Source organism: Mus caroli, chromosome 16 (assembly GCF_900094665.2).
Source record: "Mus caroli chromosome 16, CAROLI_EIJ_v1.1, whole genome shotgun sequence".
NCBI classification, from domain to species: Eukaryota; Metazoa; Chordata; class Mammalia; order Rodentia; family Muridae; genus Mus; species Mus caroli.
The window spans coordinates 67,930,871-67,951,277 of record NC_034585.1 but is presented as its reverse complement, the minus strand read 5'-3'; the positions used below and the strand labels follow the sequence as shown (position 1 = coordinate 67,951,277).

Genomic DNA, 20,407 nt, shown 5'->3' with positions numbered 1-20,407 from the left:
AAGAAGAAGAAGAAGAAGAAGAAGAAGAAGAAGAAGAAGAAGAAGAAGAAGAAGAAGAAGAAGAAGAAGAAGAAGAAGAAGAAGAAGAAGAAGAAGAACTAACTGGTCACATACTTTCTCTGGAAACATTCTAGATTGATTCAGTAAAAGTGGGTAATGAGTTGGGAAGATGCTTGCTGTACTAAATAACAGAAGTTGAAACATGAGCCAAAAATAATTCTCAGATAGAGATGTGAAATAGGTCCTCAGAAATGATTTCAAACTCTGAGGGTATTAATTTTTAAATGAATTCTTCTAAATCATCTTGTATATAATCCGCACATAGTCAGTAATATTCTGCAAATGTGATTTAATTTTTTTCTTCACTGCTCACATGTATTGATTGCCTAATGAAAAACTTTCCAAAGACAGTAGAAATACAAATCATGTATTAGAATCAAGCCATGGCAATTCCTTTAAAAGTCAAGTGGCTACCAATAGTGCTGATTGCTTATTACCTGTGACCAGAATAACACTGAACCATTAGTATAGTATAGCATCCCATGGTGTCCACACAAGTCAGATAATTCAACTTAATTCTTTTACATAGGGATGGAGAAGTGATCTCTCTTCTCCATGAGAATAGATGTTTGTGCATGAGTGTTCTTAATTCAGACTCTTGTCCTTATCAAGCTCCTTAGTCTGTGTCAGCTAATCCCATACAGCACTGATTCTGAAGGAAAAATTTCTTTGACTAAATAATTGAAAGGAGTAATAATAGGTTCCGTGAGAGGAGGAGGACCAACTGAGCATTCAGTGGCTTCTGTTCCATGGCCATGAGGGTGGTTTATCACTCAGATGAAGGTTCTGTCTCTCCCAGTGGTATGTGTTCGAAGAAGATGGAAATCATCGTCCACATTGTTAGTCTAGCCATGGCTATTGGCTAGACTGTAGTATTTCTAGGGCCTTCTTCTCTAAGAGCCATACCAGATTCCTATCCTCCACTATGTTGAAAATTAGGAGTGTCCATGTGACCATGAAACCAATTTAAGGTTAGTTATAGCTGTAACTAGGAAAGTTCATGTCAAGATGCTAAATCTCACAGAATGGCTGTGTAACCCAGTCCAGTCCATCTGGCATGAGACGCTTATGTAAGATATGACTTGCTATGGTACTTCTATGGTACCTTTTGGTGTTACCTGTTACTGAAAACTTGTTATCAGTTCCACACCAACAGCTGGTGTACCAACCTGCAACTGATGCCTTAGTTTCCTTGGGTATGTGTTGGGGAACAGGAAGCTGGGAAATTAAAGGGATGGGAGTGGATTTAGTAGGATTAGAGAATAAATATGATCAAAATGTACTGTATGAAGTTCTGAAGGAATTCATGAAAATACTATATATTTCTTGGCCAATATAAAGTACCAGTTAAATGTCTGAATTGTATAGCGAATGCACACATGCTTGTTGCATAGTCCTTCAAGTACTAAGTCTTTTATGATAAGCTGAAATTGGGCTGCTTTTCACTAACTGTGAAAGAAAATTTATATTACTTAGTGAAGTAAACTTATTGTTGATTTAACATCCTTGTAAACATTAGAAATTAGTTAAGGCTAGGTAATTCCCTTTTGGTTTTTTTTTTTTTTTGAAGAGATACCGGTGAAATTTCAAAGAATATTTCCTTTCTCTAAGTCAAACAACTAAATACAATAAGGAGAGTGATCTCAAAAAGCCTCTACACAGCACTGCGATTGCAGTCTGCCCAGGGCTTTGGGCAGGTGTTCTGAGCTTGGCACTTGTCTTTCCAGATGAGGAAAGAGTCCTTTCCAAAGCCACGTTCTATGGTCAAGGCCCAGAATGGTTCAGCTTCAGTCTTCATTTCCTCATATAATTAGTGAATAACAGACGTTTCATTCTGGATTTTCAGATTGGCCAATGACTTAGTTGTAGATGCGACAAATCAAAAGTTATTTATTTAAAAAAATTGTTGATTTTTTTCTGGTAGTTGTGTGTGTGTGTGTGTGTGTGTGTGTGTGTGTGTGTATACTCAGAGATCCACCTGCCTCCATCTCCCAAGTGCTGAGATTACAGACATGTGCCACCATGCCTTTTGTAAATTTCCTTTTCATATGCCATTTCACATGAATTCTGTATTTACAGAATACCCCACACACTCCTTCCTCCAACTTCTTTAACGCTCTCTCCACCCCAATTCCTTCTCAAATCATGATCTCTTTTTTTTTATTATTGTTTACACACACTGACACACAGAAACACACACATATTTCCATGATGATCAAGGATGCTGAACACTGTGCAATCTTTATATTCCTCAGTACAGGGGAACGCCAGGGCCAAGAAGTGGGAGTGAGTGGGTGGGGGAGGGTGTGGGGGAGGGAGTGGGGACTTTTGTGATAGCATTGGAAATGTAAATGAAATAAATACCTAATTAAAAAATAAAAAAAGATGCATGGAAAATGTAATTCTTTGCCAAGATAAGAGCTTCAGTCATGAATAAACTACCTTTTGAGTCAAAAAAAAAAAAAAAAGAAACATACACACACATGCACAGACACATAGACACACGCATACCTTTAAAACTACAAGATGCTAGTTCATTCAGTGTGGCTCATTTGTACGTGTGTTTTGGCAATAGTTGGAGTTGGCTAACTAATCAGAAGCCGTGATTGCTAGCAGACTTAGTTTCTCTGTCTCTTCTCAGCCGTCATTACTTGCATGGAGGAGGAGAACTTTGAGAGACATCATCCATCAACATTGCTCTGTCATAGTTTTAATCTCAATTATTCGTGTATAGCATTGTGTGTCTGGATGTAAGTTTACTTAACAAAAATGCATGCATGCCTTTTCCTTTGGAAGATGGTACTACCAACATACACTTGAATATATAGTCTTTAAAATTAACAGCAACTTTTCAAAATTTCAAAGCAAAGCAACCACTCAGGAGCTATTACATGGGACCTTCCTCCCCAAATCAAGTTTTGACAAGTTTGTGTTTTTGTTGTTTATTTTATTTACTTTATGTCTATGACTACACTGTCACTCTCTTCAGACACACCAGAAGGAGCCATCTGGTCCCATTACGGATGCTTGGGAGCCACCATGTGGTTGCTGGGAATTGAACTGAGGGCCTCTGGAAGGGAAGTCAGTGTTCGTAACCACTGAGCCATCTCTCCAGCCCCTAACTTTTTATTTTTAAGATTTATTTTATTTGGTGTATTTGTATATACGTACACTGCATGCATACAGAAGATGATAGAGACAAGAAGGGAGTGTTGGTTTTTCTGGAAATGAGGTCATAAGGTTGTGAGATACTCATGTGGGTGCTCAGAGCACTGCTGAGCTGTTTCATTCCTGACTAGATGCTTATATGCAGATAAAAGGCTCAATCTTATTTAACTTAAAGATGCTGTGAAGTTTATACAGCAAGAACCTTGGGTTAACTCACTTCTAGAGTTGTTGTCCTGCGAGGCAGGATTAAAAGGAGTAAGGAGTTGCTGCCTATTAAGCACTCCTAAAAATGCCCTGCACTCAGAAAACAATTATAAATGCTGGTTATTTATATCGAGGCATAAATTTAAAAAAATTATGTAGAAAAATGGAGTTTTCATTTGATTTTACCTGTGAAATTAGGAAATTAAGAATGTATGGAGACAAGACCTGGGTAATGCCCTGTACTGGAAATGAGTTCAAATACAGAAAAAAACAAAACAAAAAACAAACCAGTAATAACAACAACAACAACAACAAAAATCGACAACAAAACCAGTCAACCTGGGCATGGTCGCATGTGCCTATAATCCAGTAGTCCTACTGTGAGGTAGGAAGTGGAGACAGGAAATACCAGGAAACTTGTAGATCAGCTATGTTGGTGTGCATAATAGCATATTAAAAACCCAAAGACACTGGAAGGCAAAGACCAGATTTGGCTCTATGACCTTCAGTTATGCCCAGTGTGGCTCATGTGGACTTGTACCCATATAAACATGCACATACACACAGAGACACACAGAGACACCACATTCACATGCCCACATACATAAAGCCATCCAGGGTGTATGCACACACACACACACACCCCACACACACAATATAGGGAGACCTAAGAATCAGCACCCTCCTTATTTAATAATAGTTCACAGGTGAGATTCCAGAATCTGGTTTGGAGATCCCATTGTGTTTGTTCAGGGTAACATGTAATTTGATAAGGATATTGCTTTTCTATATAAGGTTTATATATATATTACTTTGAAAGAAACTATAAACAAAGTTTACATGGATGTGCTACTAAGGAGTAGAAGACTTTAATCTCATTTGTAATTACTTGGGCATTTTTGGCAATTCTTGGTTAGATTTAACTTTGACATGGACATAACCCTGATTCTTAGTTTTTGGTTTTTAAATATGCAAATTTGCATTTTCCCAATCTGCTATTATCAAAGCAGCAGGATCCCCTTATCTGTTGTGATGAGGACATTATCTTTGTTTTATTATGTAGAGATGGGGACAAAGAATATACTTAGTAAACTATATACATAAACTTATAGATTTTTCTCTTATGCAAAATGTTGTTTGAATTTTTTCTAATTAATGTTTTCTAACTATATTATGAATGCTACTAGGGAATATTGGCTTCCACTTTTAAAAATATTTACTATGGATAAGCTTTGATTTATTTATGATTGAAATTTTCACAAAAGATGATGTAAGTCTCACATGGAGTATGTCTATTCCAGAAATGTAAATTCTCATACATATTACATTTTTTCCTATTTTCAACAATATTGAGATTTTGCATAATCAAGTATCAATGTACTCCTTTGAGAAATTTTGAAAAAGCCATTGATGGTTATGTATTCAGCCTCTTTGGGCTTGTGTCTGATCCCATAAAGTGCTAATTTGAAATCCTAGCTACCTTGTTCTCATGACAAAGGCTATATGCTGTGAACTGTTAAATAACCCCTAATATTTATGCCATGCTTGGTTAAACAGGAAATGGGCTATTTCACTATAAATAATGCACAAGTCCATTTTAATAACCCACTATGGTGCCACCTTAGAAACTGCTTTGCATTTATTGATCGCTAAGAGTGAAACTGAAATATTTGAAAACATTACATGACCTTATATCACTAGCTACAGATAAGGAAAAGAGCAATCAATATATTTCTGCCTCCAAACTCTGCATTTCCACTCTACCCAATTCTCTAAAGTAAATCACTTCAACAGTTTAGATAAGCAGAATATTTGATATAAAAGGCAACTCGTAAAAGAGATTAACATTTGTTAACTAGGTTGTTAATGAAAACATAAATTCATGTGTATGACTAGAGATCCAGAGTCTAAGACAGGTCAGTTGGACAGGGATGGTCCCAAATGATTTGAGAGGCAGAGAAAGCAAGTGTTAGTGTAGCAAACTCGGTGTAGTGATTGCTATTTGTCTTTAAAAAAATTGTTCAAAATTAAATAGGTAAGGCGTGGGTAGGTGTGAATTTGAATTTTAAGCGCATGGCCATTTTAAGAGGTTGTTTTGCATCTCTTAACACTGTCTTTCAAATTTGTACATATTATTTTTAACACATGCATATAAAATATTGGGGAATTCTTACTTGTCATCTAAGTAAAATAAACAAACAAATACTAACAAGACACCGGATACGTTTGTATTCCCACTTAGAAGTGCTGTGTAAAATGCAGTGCTGGTGCGTGCATACTTCCTGGTAGTTTTTCTGGTTAAGTTTAAAGGAAGTGTGCTTTGAAACCAGTTCAAACTCAGGACTTAACTTCTGTGTTGCTCAAAAGGTACCTTTTGCTCCTTGAATCATATTTATTATATGTGAAGGATTACTGAACTCTGGATGTTTAAAACTACAGGTAATTTATATTAAATATGAAAAGTACTTTCTTAATGTATAGGACATCTCACTTTCCTATGAATGAATATTCTCTAATATATAAAGATTCTAGCATTTCTTTTCTGAGGTTGTAGAATCTCTCTCTCTCTCTCTCTCTTTCTCTCTCACACACACAAACACACACACACACACACACACAAACACACACACACAAACACACACACACACAAACACACACACCCAAATATATATAAAAGAAAAAGGCAATTTCATGCAATGCCTAAGCCTATGATGTTTTTTATAACATAAACATCAAGTGGGTAAAACATTTTTTAACTTAATTCCTCTTACCAATTTCAGTAGCTAATTTAATGAATAAATAAAACAATAAATAACTATTTACATAAAAGTGAAATAAGGTATGTCCTTAATCCACAGAGCATGAAAGCGTTGCTGAATTACCAAATATTACCTATAACAAATATATGAGTAAATTCTCTTCGCAAGTAAATGATTCAGTTATAGTCTCAAGAAAAAAATAAGATGATTCTGATGATTAATTTTTATTCACTTTGCAATTTTTTATTGCTTTAATTTGTTTCCTTGTAGGAAATAAATATAACTCTATAAGTTTATTACTCCACATCAATTTCACTGTGATAGTCCCTCAAGGGAGAAAATACATAGAAATAAAAATATTTAAATGCAGCACTTAACATTAAGCGCTTTGTTATTTAAGCACTCTTAATTCAATGCTGTAACATGATTTATATATAACATTCAGGAGAGCTATAAAAGACAAAGAAACCCCATTAATATATCTAAACAATGCAGCTTATCCAGTTAGAATGAGTCCAAGGGAGGAGACATATGCTGATGAGAACACCCCAAAAGGATTGCTATCTCCAATTCCTCCTTTCACAAACACAAAGTACCCTGGTTTGTGTGTGATGTTAGGAGGCCATCTTTACTTCCTTCTCTTGCTCCATTTCTGGAAAAGAATCACAAACTTACCATCACCATCAACTTTGGTCAGTTACTCATATGCTCTCTATACTCAGGAGGAAAACAAGAGGACTCCTCAGGAATAGAGAAATACAAGCATGTTCAATTTTTAAATGTGAATTTTGGTTTGTATTCCAAGTATTCAAAAGCAAAGATTGGGGTAAGGGTGAAGTGTAATATTTATATGAAGACACAGAAGATGTTTCTAAGGTAAATTGTCGGGACATTGCTTTATAACGAAGTGAAATGTGTTCCCTGGCTCACTCTGTTTTGCACAGTCCTGTACAAAATCGTAAGGACACAGACACATGCTCTCTTAGAGCCCATCTCCACTGTATCCCTCCTCTCTCTAGCTTACCCCAGCACACAGCCTAGCAGTCTCTGTGGAGAGTCCTGCCAGCAACCACCTCAAAATAAAGACTATCCCTCCAGCCCTTGTTATACTATTATCTGATTCAGTAGGGCTTAAGTGGTACCCTTTATTCTTTAGCCTTGTCTAAATTTTCAGTCAAATAATCTCAGAGACTATAATTGTGTCATTTACACAATTACTCTTCTAACTCTACTTAGAAATTATGCCGGTAACATTATCGTTTTTTTCAGAATGATCATTCTTAGAGTTTTGTATGTAAATTACTCTCAGATTTAATCTGCACTTCTGATGTATACATGTATCTATTTCAGAAGAGATTGCTTGTCAAGACAACAATGCCTCCATCCAAACAAAACCCAGAGTTTGTCAGTATGAATGCTGCCACATTTAAGAGTTTGCTTAAAAGTACAGCTAATTTTGAAATGCGATCACTTGTAGGTTGTCTTACCTTTTGCTGAAGCTAATTTCATGAAATATTAAAACTATGAAAATTTTCTCTTTTTCACAGGTTTACGACATTTGAGTTGCAGAACGATAAACTTTCTATACTATTAAAAGTAGCCAGCCGCTATGCCTGCACTTTAAATGCACAACTCTGTCCTCCAATGTATTTACAGTTGCAGTTAAGACTCTGCAAGGAAAGAGTGGAGTGTGGAAAATGAGGACTAGAAGCTGTGGCTGTGAGCTGGAAGCAGGGATGGTTAGAAATTTTGCACAGGTGGCTGATGATGGATGGAGGTGGAAACATTACAGGGTTAGCATTTCAAGTTAGCATTCGGGAAAGAGACACTCTACCTGTGTAGCCCAGCGAATTGTCATCGTTATCAGAGGTGGGGGCTGGCGTCCCGTTGTCGTTCCCCCTCTCTAGGTCCTCAGGGTCTGTCGGAAACAACACCAGAGCTGCTGATGGGGTCACAGAAGTAACAGTCGTTGCCATTTCGATCACAGCATGTCCAGACACAAGTAAATCCACATGTGACAGAAAAACACACAAGGACAACACACAGCACACGTCTTCCTTGCCCTTCCTGCAGCACACTGAGCCCTGTGTAGGTCTCAGCACCATGCTTACAGTTTCTTCTTTTTTTCCCCTTAATTTCCCTAATTCTCTGCTCTGCCTGCACCTTTGCTGCACTTCAAAGCTGGCGACTGGCTCTGACTGCCCTCTGTGAGGCCGCCAGCATGACTGAGGGAGCATATGGACGGAGGGAGAGGGCAGGGTGGCTGGATGCTAGCATTGCTAATTTTCTACCTTATTGTTAATCAAAGCTATTGACTGTGATCACTCCCCATCATCGCTTCATCTCCTGGCAATTACAGACTCCAGGGACAGTACTTCAGATGAGAGCAGGAGGGAGCTGGTAAGGGTCTTGTGAAGGCAGAAGGAAAACCGGTAGAAAAATGCTCCACTATTTTTCCCTCAGAAAGAAGATGAAGAAAAAAAAAAAAGAAAAAAAAAACAGTAAAGAAAGCCAAGCACATCCTATGTCTTTGGAAGACAACGATTTCTCCTAGAATAGAACTGAGAAAAATTGAATGAGTGTCTGGGTAAAACAGCACCTGACTTGGAATATTTTTTTTCTTTGAATACTTAAAGGCATCCCAGATTGCTTAATAGTCTTTATTGCAACCTAGCATGTAAGTATTACCATCTATGTATTCTTAATTTTCTCAAGGAGAAATGAATTTTAATGTTTTTGGAATTACACATTTTTTTTTTCTATGCAGAATTTTAGAGATGGGGCTGAACGCAGCACTCAGGTCTGGTAATCAGCAGCAGATCAGCCTGTGGGTGGCAGTAGTCTGGGGACGTGGTTTGTGGGTGACAGTAGTCTGGGGACGTGGTTGGGTCATATCTGTTAGCATTCCTTCTAGGCTCCGCCCCACAGTTACCTGGCAGGTATGTCTGGTTTACTGTAAAAGGGGCCCTTTGGTTGGTGGTTTAAGTCCCTGGGAGCTCTGGGGGGATACTGGTTAGGTGATACTGTTGTTCCTCCTGTGGGGCTGCAAACCCCTTCAGCTCCTTGAGGACCTTTCTCTAGCTCCTCCATTGGGGAACCTGTGCTCAGTCCATCGGATGGCTGTGAGCATCCACTTCAGTATTTGTCAGGCACTGGCAGAGCCTCTCAGGAGACAGCTTTATCAGGCTCCTGTCAGCAAGCCCAGGGACTAAACCACCAACCAAAGAGTATACATGGTGGAACTCATGGCTCCAGCTGCATATGTAGCAGAGGATGGCCTAGTTGGTCATCAATGGGAGGAGAGGGCCTTGGTCCTGTGAAGGCTCTATGGCTCAGTGTAGGGGAATGCCAGGGCCAGGAAGCAGGAGTGGGTGGGTTGGTGAGAAGGGGGAGGGGAGGGGAAAGGGGGTTTTTGGAGTGGGAACCAGGAAAGGGGTATTTGAAATGTAAATAAAGAAAAATATCTAATAAAAAGAAAAAAGAAAAAAAGGGGAGGGCTGTTTGCCCACTTCTCTCCCTCTTATTCTCGTACACTCTTACTCTCGTACACTCTTACTCTCTACCCCTTCTCTCCCTGACCCCTCTCTCTTGATGGGTTCCTGCCTGGCCAGCCTTCTCTCTCTCTCTCTCTCTCTCTCTCTCTCTCTCTCTCTCCTTCCTCCCTCCCCCATCTCCCTCTCCCTCTCTCCTTCCCTCCCTTATTCCTTCCCTCCCTTTCCCCCCCCCCAAAAAATCTGGCTCTACTCCCTTCCTAACTCCACTTCCCATGTCCTTCCTTCCTAACTCCACTTCCCATGCCCTAAATAAACTCTATCCCATACTGTATCTGTCTATGGCTGGTACCTCAAGGGAAAGGAACGCCTCAGCATGGCTCCCACCTCACCATACTGCGCCTATACCAAAACCTTCCCTGGCCTCTTCTCTTTTTTAATAAAACATAACAATATCTATATGTGCTAAGAAACTTGGACCATCACCTATTGTGTCGCTGCTGATAAGTAGATCGAGAAACAATAAAGACTACACCTTCTAAGTCAAAGAGTGTGAAGTCATTCAAGGTAGAGTGCTCTGTGGGCTTCTATTACCTTAAACAGCATCTGCAGAGGATTCTACCCTCTTGCATGGGAAGAACAGCTGTGAGCTTAGGAAAGAGAGAGAGTAGCGGAGGAACATCCCAGGCAGCGCTCATTTTTGTCTCTCTGCCTTGTTTTTTAGTTAGGGCAACACATTTTGTCACAGGCAGAGCTATTCATGAGTGACGTCACAATTTTTAACACGTAATAAGAAATCCATCACAAGTTTACAAGGAGCTACCTGCTGTTCCCACCCATTTTTTTTTTTCTCTCTGTGCTTCCTACCACATGTGCCAAAGGATGAAACTGTTGTGGTTAAATGCAGAAGAGTAGGCTTTAGAGCTGTGCAGAAAGACACGGGGGCATAATCACTTTGCTTTATTTATTCTTGTCTCTCTAGGGATGGCTTTGTCATGTTTAGTCTCAATAGTGACTTTGGAAATGGTCAGGCAGTGCACGGCAGCTCTTTAGCCCTGCAGCTTGTGAACATGCTAAATACATGGACAGCTTAGGTCAGACATGTGTGTTCCATCCTCTAGACAGGCTGAGACGTGGGTCTCATTGGGTAATTTGGGGGCAGCATTAGGTACTACACTGCTGGACAACAAACTAAGTAACCTCACTCAAGGGGTTTAAATAGAGGCTGGCCCACAGAGATGAATAGCAATGACCAATGCTGTTCATGTGTATTAAAAGGCTTTTAAGGAAGGGTGCAACCCTGCCTTCTCAAATATTATTTAAAAAAAGCACGGTGTATGCAGAGTCACCTTAGTTTTATGGATTAGTTTTAGTAACAAGCACAGTCAAGGCAAACCCTTCCACTTAATTATGAAGGGATAGTAGAGAAATTCACTTAGTTAATTTAAGGTGGCTGTTCCACTTCTAATCAGTTTGTTTAAAACAGGATAGCAAACAGGATAGCATTCTTCCAAATCTATGACCAAATTAAGTTTCCTTGTTTAGCTAGTATCAGAAAACTGTGGTATAGGTTTCTATGTTTTTGTGACTACTGATGCCCTCCTGGAAATGTAAATTATTTTCTTAAAATCCATGGAAATAAGGAAAGTGAGTCCAGTATCATTGAATTGAGTTGCTTAAATCTACTTAAAGGGGAAAATGAAACCTCCTCTTACCTGACCCTTGGTGCTCTGTAAACTTTCCTGCTAGTTTCTATCCACCAGGCTGCAGCCGCCTTTTAGGCTTAGAAAAGATTAGGCTGTGTATTAATCAATCAATTTTACCATATCTACAAAGTCCATCCTGCCCAGCTAGTACTGCCCTTAATTAAAGACATGCTGGGCCGAAAGGAAAGCCAAGGTGCCATTTTTACTAACTTCACTAATTTTTCTTCCTTCTCTTCCTCCTTCTTGTCAAAAGATAACAATAATATAAAATACCCCATTGATTCACTCTGTGTGAGCTGGAAGCTGAATGATGGATCAAAAGATAGATACTTAATTTGTGTGTGTGTGTGTGCCTGTTGTTATTAAGTAGTATTGACTACTGAGCCACAGGCTAGAAGATAAAGAGGAGAGAGGTTATTTTGTGTATATTTAGCATATTTGTAGGAGGGCCCTTCTCTAGATTCTGAGTTTAGAGTTCTATAGGCCTGAGTTCAAGGCAGTGCAGGTACTGTTTGTTAATGTGAGCCTACATGTCTTCTATAAATGCATTGGCTCTGGGGGCTTTAGCTCTCATGGGAATGCTATTAAGATGAAAATGTAAACTCCCCAGGTCAGTGTTTTATTTTTCATTTTTACACAGGATTGAAGGTAACAGATGAATCAACGAAGGCAAAGTCTAAATCAGCGATGAGCTCTAAGTAAAATACAACTGGAAAATGCCCGAGAAGAAAAGCATTTCTCTACTTGTATCACATACTGAAGGGAAAGTGCTATAAACACACTCAGAGGGTGCATTGTATCTCATTTTCTCTCTGTGTGTCTCTTTCTCTGTGTCTCTCTCTCTCTGTGTCTGTCTCTGTCTCTCTCTGTTTCTCTCTCTGTCTCTCTCTGTGTGTCTCACTCTGTCTCTCTCTCTCTCTGTGTCTGTCTCTGTCTCTCTCTGTTTCTCTCTCTCTCTGTCTCTCTCTGTGTGTCTCTCTCTCTGTGTCTCTCTCTGTGTCTCTGTCTCTGTCTCTCTCTCTGTGTGTGTCTCTCTCTGTGTCTCTCTCTCTCTGTCTCTCTCTTTCCTAAGCCTATATTACATATAAAGTAACAAGGCAAGGAGATCTTCATGACCAACTCAGGTGAGATATACTCCTCCAGGGAAGCTAGTTCCTATCTAGTGTTCACTACCTTCCAAAGCAACCAGTTTCATTGTTAGGAAATTCTGTGTTTCATTTGTTAAGAACAAATCTGCTGTTTGGATTCTCTGCCCCTCAGCTTCAGTTGTAGTCTAATCTAATCTAATCTAATCTAATCTAATCTAATCTAATCTAATCTAATCTAATCTAATCTAATCTAATCTAATCGGATGCTCCACTCACAGTTTAATCATCGTTCACAGCCAACTCAGCTTTATGTCTACAAGAAGCAGTGTCAAACTTTCCCTTAGTAACAGGACTCTCATTTGCTGTCCCTTCGATGTAGTCTTTTCCTGGGATCTCTGTTTGTATTACCTATTTTACAAAAATGTGAATAATATTTTAATTCCTTTATAATTCAGTAAATGCTGTTATCTGGGGAACAAACAACTCTTAGACTTAATAAACACAAGCTTTAGTATTTATAAAAAAATTATTTGCCTGACTTTATCTTCTATGTGTATAGCGTTCTTGAGCCAATAATACATACAATTATATGTAAAACAATCTCTTATATATTTAATAAGACTAAAACTATAAATGGAATAAACACTAGAAAACATTCCGTTTTAGTAAATTTTGTATTTAATTAAAACTCACTCAATGTTTTGATTGATGGAAAATATTTTTATATACAACTTATTACATGCTACAAAGTTTAAAATGCTTGTACATTTTAGAATTCCTTGATAAGACAAATTAATATATTCATATTGAAAGCAGATCCAATTTGCCTTCAATGATTGTCAACAGCACATCCCGTGTTGATAACACTCACTGCATTGCAGAATAAGGCTCCTGGAAGTTTATATCACTTAACCAGCAACAAGTAGCCCTAAATTATTTGGGGTGGAATGAGGTTACAGAACTGTATATTTCCAAGTACCAAAGAGTATCACCTCAGAAATTACCTGTTAACTGTAAGGAGAAAATGTATGTTGATAAGAGCTACTTTAGAGAGTCTCTACTTTAGCTTAATAGTCAAACCTAGCCTCCCCACAGTAGGTGTCTCAGAATGAGAACACAATGGCCTTGTTTATCACAGTTTCACTTCTAGATATGCCAAGTTTGACTCATATGCAATCAGACTTAAAACCCGACGTCAACTGTACGGAGAACAATATCTATTATTATTAGACTATGCACTAATAAAATGGTGAGGCGGCATCCTGGTGATACTGACTTTAAATGGTGGAGAAAAATACTGCTCAAGGAGCTAGAAAAAGGACACAACACATGTTAGCAACCGATCTACTATGGATACCACAGATGTAAAACTGGGGTAGGATGACCACGTCATCTAACCAAGTCTGGAATGCGCTGTAATGACCCTTCTCTTCCCTCTCCCACGTGTAGATGGCTCTTTTCCTAGGGTGGTCCTGGTCCACCATCCATATTCCTCTAAGTTGTTCACCATGTCCACTTGGTAAACAGTGCTACAGTATTTGGAAATGAAGATGCCCAAGAGAAAAAAAACTATGATATTCAAATTTGGAACTTCAAAGGTAAGTTTAGTAGATCATACACTTGCTCGGGATGCAGTGAATGGCAGATCTGTATGAGTTTGAGTAGAGCCAGGTTTACACAGAAAGTTTCAGGACAGCCAGGGCTGAAGCTGTCTCAGTAAACAAACTAGCAAACAATAACCAGCTGAACAAATTAATTTGGAGTTTCATGTGTTTATATAAGCAATTTCAGTTACTTTGCAATTACATGAGAATTTTTTGTTCTTAGCATTCCCCTCTACAGTGCTGTTCTGTTTAGTCTGGGTCACTTCACAGGATTTAAATATAAAAGTCTCCCCTTTGGTCTACTGTTCATTGTTAAACTCGTTTCCTTATAGATTTGAATTATCACTGCACCACACTTTGGCATTAATTGACATTTTGAAGATGACCATTAATAAAAGATTAGGGGAAAGCAAATGAATACAAACTACTATCAATATGAGAATTGTGTTCTACAAATTGGATCAATCCTCATCGATTCTTTTCTACTAATCAAGAGGAATGCAGGGAATGGGTCCTTTAAATGAAGTACTGAGAACATTTAATTAGAAACCTAGGCAATGAATTACAAAATTAAATACAAAATTGTAAAGATTTATTTAATCTATATCAGAATCCCACAGGATCAAATCAAAATTAAATTTTGACTTCTGCCCGTGTCATTTCTGGTCAAAAATGATTATTTAGTATGTATTATTACTTACTCTATTCATTTCAAGTGGGACTAAGGGAGATATCTGAAGACCATTACAGAGATTTACTGAGAAAATAGATGTTAGAAGTTGTTTGTATTTAGTACCCACCTCAAAAAATTCAGAGAATGAAGTAACTTTTTATTTTTAACATTTTAAATTTTTATTGGTTATTTTATTGATTTGCCTTTCAAATATTATCCCTCCTCAAACTCCCATCCCATCCCCCCTCCCCTACCTCTATGAGGGTTCTCTCTCATCCACCCACCCACCCTCTCCTGCCTCACCACCCTGGCATTCCCCTATTCTGGGTCCTCGAATCTCTAAATAACTTTTTAAATGCACACTGCAACCAAAATGCAGGACCCTGTTTTAGAACACCAGCCATGACACATGTCACTCAAACTGTGCTCATACTCATTTTTTTTCTGTCTCTTGTGTTGTGTCGGCTATTACATATATGTGCATGTCTGTGTGCAGGTGATCACACCTACACGTGAAGGGTGGAAGAGGATGTGGGAGTTACACTCTGTCAGTCTTCTCCTTGTCTCCTTCAGGCAGAGTCTCACTGAAATTTGCCAAATAGAAAGTCTGGTTGGCCAGCGAACTCTCGGACTCCTCCTATATCTTCCCCCCAGTGCTGGGGTTACTGTAGCCGACTTCAGTACCTGGGGTTTTAGACCTTATACACAACATGTGTGCTTTCCCAATGCATTCTTTCTTTATCCACCTACTCCATTTTTATAAACTCTCTTTTCAAAGTAGCAGCAACATGGTCACTATCAACGTATACAATCTTCTTTATGTTTACTACAATCAGAAAATCAAAAAATTTCCTTACATTTACTCTAAATTTAGAAGAACTATGGTTATAAAAATTATTGTGGACAATAATTAAGAGAGCCTTGGTTTAGTAAAATAAACCACAATGCTAAATGAAGAAAGAAAGAAAGAAAGAAAGAAAGAAAGAAAGAAAGAAAGAAAGAAAGAAAGGAAGGAAGGAAGGAAGGAAGGAAGGGAGGGAGGAAGAAAGAAAGAAAAAAACAGAAAAACTGCACTGTCATCACAAATATTAGTCATATAATTTAAAGATTTTTAAACATGGCAATGTCCACTTATATCTCCATGTACTTTCATAGTCTGTCAATACTATGAAAGTGCTGATTCTCACTGTGTTCTTATATTTGAGAGGCAGATGCTAAAGAGCACAGAGGGTCTGGTTCCTGGTCTTTTGCAACTGGCAAACTGTAGGGTGGGAATTTGAATCTCTATGAATTCAGACTCCAGGATACTGTTCTTTGTGTGTCGTCTCCCAGCCTTCTTAGTCATCTGCTAGGAACTAGAAGGAATTTCAATACCGCATTAAAAAAATGGGACACCAGATTGGTTACTTTTCTCTAAACAGTGAAAAATGAGGTCAGGCAATTACACAAATCTTTTCTTTAGCTTCTTTGAGCACATCACCAGGATTTCTTCCCCATCTTTGTTGACATAGTAAAATATTTAATAAGGGAGTCAGCTGATCTTAAGCAAGAAATATACACAACTGTTATTAAAATGCATAGTTCATACAATATTTCTAGATACATTGGTTTGGGAGTTAAACTATTAAGCAAAATTAAAATATATCCAAATTCTTTCCAACAGTTACTTTTAAAAACTATTCCTTAATGACAGACGTATATTTTTTTTGACATGAATTTAAGGGCTGTTAAGACATGTCCTTGCACTCTTTCGCATGCCTGGCTCTAGTGCTAGGCTTAAGGACAAGCGGACATTGATCTAATATTAATGCATGATTTCAGGAAACATTGGGGCACTCTTTTGCTATAGTCAGGAGTTCAAGATAGAGGTAACTTTCCTCAATGAATGGATGTGTATTTTGAGACACTTGTATTTGCCCATCTATGGTACTGTGATCACTGCATATCTAATTTATAATTGTATATAGTATGTTACTGTTTTGGATAGAGTGTAATCTTTCTCCCCCAAGTTTTATATATATTAATATCTAATTAATATAGATATAATAATAATGTTAATTAATTTACATATTTAATTATATACTTATACCTATATGATTTATATATATCTTAGATCTATAGATTTCTCATATATATATTTCTTAGATATACAATCTAAGAAATACATTTTTGCTTACTTTCAGTGAATATTTTACTTCTATTTTCCTAGAAGACAGTTTCTTGGAGATATGATTGACACAATATATATCAAAGAAAATGTAATGAATAGCAATAAATTTAAAATTGAAAGAATTTGTTACATCAATAAACCATGAAGGGATTGTAAGTATCTTCAGGTTAGGTGACTAACCTGTATTTTTGTTCTGAAAACTCCCTTTGATTTAGGTGGTGTCCAGGGTAGATGTATAGATTAAATACAGATATACTCTGATTTCAGTGAGTGCGTTTATTTCTCAAGGCGTCTCTTGAAATGGAAGTGAAATTGGTAAATTTGGAATTAGTACTTGGTTTGTTGATGGTAAATTCCAGGTTTGAATATTCAAAGAATACCAGAGTTCTGAAAAATATGTCAGGGTGCACAAAACTGCAAAACATCATTTTGTTTACATGATTTGGAGGCACGTCAGCTTCTATCAGGTCAATGTAACATTAAGTGGTAGACATCTAACACATATTTAGGTACAACAAGAACGAGAGATGGAAGTGTAACAATTCTGCTAGCACTGCAGTGAAATGTTAGGAAAGCAAATACATTGAGGGATAGAGCTGTGACAGAGTACCAAAAAGAAGCAGAGAAGAAGCTCTAAAACTCATTTAAATGCCACTTAACTCAACAAAACACGACAGAGGGCTTTCAGTATGGAGATTGTTCGATTGATGGAGAAATGCTTATAATTTATAACCATTTGTTTCCAGATCGCTTCTCACAGAAACACTGGCAGAGCCCAGCTCTTAAAGTAATTGGGGAAAAATTATTCTTCAACATGACAACTTGCTTTTTTTTTCTTTGATGTCTGCATGTTTGATGTAAGAATGTCACAGGGCTTTTCAGGGAAACTTTGAGTGATGACTACTAACTTGTATAATTAGAAACCGAGCCGATTGTCCAGTTGAGTCCTGTATTTATGCACAATCCTCAGATCAAATCCTCAGTAACGTGGGATGTGACAGATACCTTACTGGGGTGGATTTAATCTTCTGAGATTGACTGTCTTGAACTTTATATCTGAGAGTTAGTTTCCGGTTCATTTTACTTAGTATCTCTGGCCAACTCCGTCTGTTGGTCTTTTTTGTTATTCTCTCCACCCCCTTTGCCCTGGTACTCAAAGGCTTTTCTTTATTGAGCTTAGCATCTGCTACCCTCCCATTCCCTTCCAGTCAAAGCATAAGGTGACTTCAACACGGGGTAATTAAATAGTGCTTGAACTCAGCTAACAGGTGGTGTCCCAGCTGCCCTCAACGCACACTCAAATTCATTCATGTGGCAAGAAGGACACAATAGTAATATCTAAATTAGTAAAATGTTCCTTCTATATCAAAATAAATTGTGCTGGAAAGTCAGCAACAGTTAGGATCATTCCTTTTTTACAATTTGAGAAAAGATGAATCTATCTGAGACTCTGATCAACAACCCCAATGTCCTATCCTTTGGCTTTGGATTATATTTTATCATAGAATCCACCAATTTTTCATTTCCCCAAATGTATTAATAAGCCCACTTGGCAAGTGATGCACTGATAACCATGATCAATGATGTAACAATTAGATGCAATGCTTTCTTAAATTTAGTCAAATATTGTATTATATACTTAGTGTTTTGGAATCTCTAAAACTAAGTAGTTAATTGCTATTTAATTTAGGTATTTTACATGACAATCTCTTTAGAAGCTACTACCCTACTTGTGTCTTTAGCTACTTTAAATCTTTGTTTATTCATTGGCTTTGTTCCTACTATGTAAAAGATATCAAGTCATATCTGTTTTACAGGTATGTTACAAAGGAATCAAATGAGGGAAGTCTGTAAAGATTTTTCATTGGTTATTTTATTAATTTACATTTCAAATGTTATCCCCCTTCCTGGTTTCCTCTCCACAAAACCCCTATTCCTTCCCCCTCCCCCTGATTCTATGAGGGTGATCCCCCACCCAGCCACCCATCTGTAAAGATTTTTATTACAGTCCAGAACACCTAGTTGGAAATCAGTAAGTTAGTTTATTTAAGAGTATAAGTATTTCAAATTAAAGGTTTCTCTGAAAATCATTTTAGAGCTGGAATGGTGACTCTGTTCTTCCCCACACTCACAGGAGGAGACTCATTGCAGCCTACAACTCAGCCCCAAGTCTGATACCTTTTGGAGGCACCATGGGCTCTGGGCCCGTACCCACATATTGACACACAAACACAAACACACTAAAATAACTTCAGTCTTTGATATAAATTTTAAATGTTAACTAAAATTTTTATTTAAAAAAATATAATTCCTGCCTTTTTTATTGGAAGTAGATAGTTTTATATACAATATATTCTGATTATATTTTCTCATCCTCTGTGTTCTCCCAGATACTTATATCTCTCTACCTCCCCACCCTCCCAAATCTATACTCTCTCTTGCTTTCTCTCACTAGAAACAGAAACAGACATCTAAAAAAAAAATATGTTAACCTCTTTTAATGAGAAAATGCCCACTCTGCTTCTATGTTAACATGACAATTTAGAGCCTATAGAGGAGATATTTTAAAATTCAACAGAATATAAGGTTTGAAATTCTATATATTCTCTTAGCCATATTTACTGTGTGCTCAGCATGGCATCTTCTTAGAGCACAAATAGCCAACTTCAACACTCAGCAAGATCCCCACACCATTCTTTTGGCTTAGGGAATTGAGTTTGCCTAATGGCCTGGTTGGTTTTTGATCATAGAGATAGAGTTTACTGAAATTGCTTTCCTAAGGCAGGAATGGGGACTGGGAAGTGAGTAGGCGGAGCCCGACACTGTATCCACTATTCAGATTTCTTCACTGGTAAAAGAGAACATTTCCCTGCGTGGCAGAGAGGCTTCAGCATCTGCCCTCTTCTGCATCTGTTAGGCTGGTGCCTGGATATGAGGACGATCAAATCTGAAGCAATGGAGAGAATCTCTCTTCACCTGACCTGCCTCAAGAGTTGGGTGAGCCATGACAGCCATCCCTCTGAGACTATTAAGGCCATTTCAAGGCTGCATTCCCCTAACTGCTAAGGGAACAAATTTTCTCCACAGTCTCTTCATTGTCTGTCTTTTCTAACCACAGTCACGGCCTTGCCCTCTTCATTCTAATTGTGCTTTTGAAAATTGGGGTCATTTTATGCCTCCAGCTTCTCCAAAGGTCACCGGGATTAGCTGTGTCGGATCGAGTACCAGGGAGAGAATGAGGCTTCCTCCCCATTCATCCAGCCCGCATTGATTTCCCCTCAGTGTGAGTCCACAGTGCCACTGGGGGTGATTCTCTTTTCTAAAGGGCCATTTGTTATTTTCTTTGCACCCCTTGCACGCTTCTCAGGAGGAAGATTTGTGCAGTGATGGTTATGATTTTAAAGAAGTAGGCTCACAGATGATCTGACCAATTTGTGCTTGGAGTCTGACTCTGTTGCTTTAGTCTAGTCTAGGTAGCTCCCAG

General features: G+C 38.1%; 1 protein-coding gene across 5 annotated transcripts in view; it reads right to left on the bottom strand.

Moving 5' to 3' along the window:
• Positions 1 to 20,407, bottom strand: part of Robo1 (roundabout guidance receptor 1) — a 997,918-nt gene that overhangs the window by 454,653 nt on the left and 522,858 nt on the right. For 4 of the 5 annotated variants that reach the window (XM_029470374.1, XM_029470376.1, XM_029470373.1 and 1 more), the window contains one exon: positions 8,026 to 8,109. The exons of the other annotated variant lie outside the window; for it this stretch is intronic. In XM_029470374.1, coding sequence (XP_029326234.1) covers positions 8,026 to 8,109 — 84 coding nt within the window. The remainder of the gene's footprint in view (positions 1 to 8,025; positions 8,110 to 20,407) is intronic. 5 annotated transcript variants of the gene reach the window in all.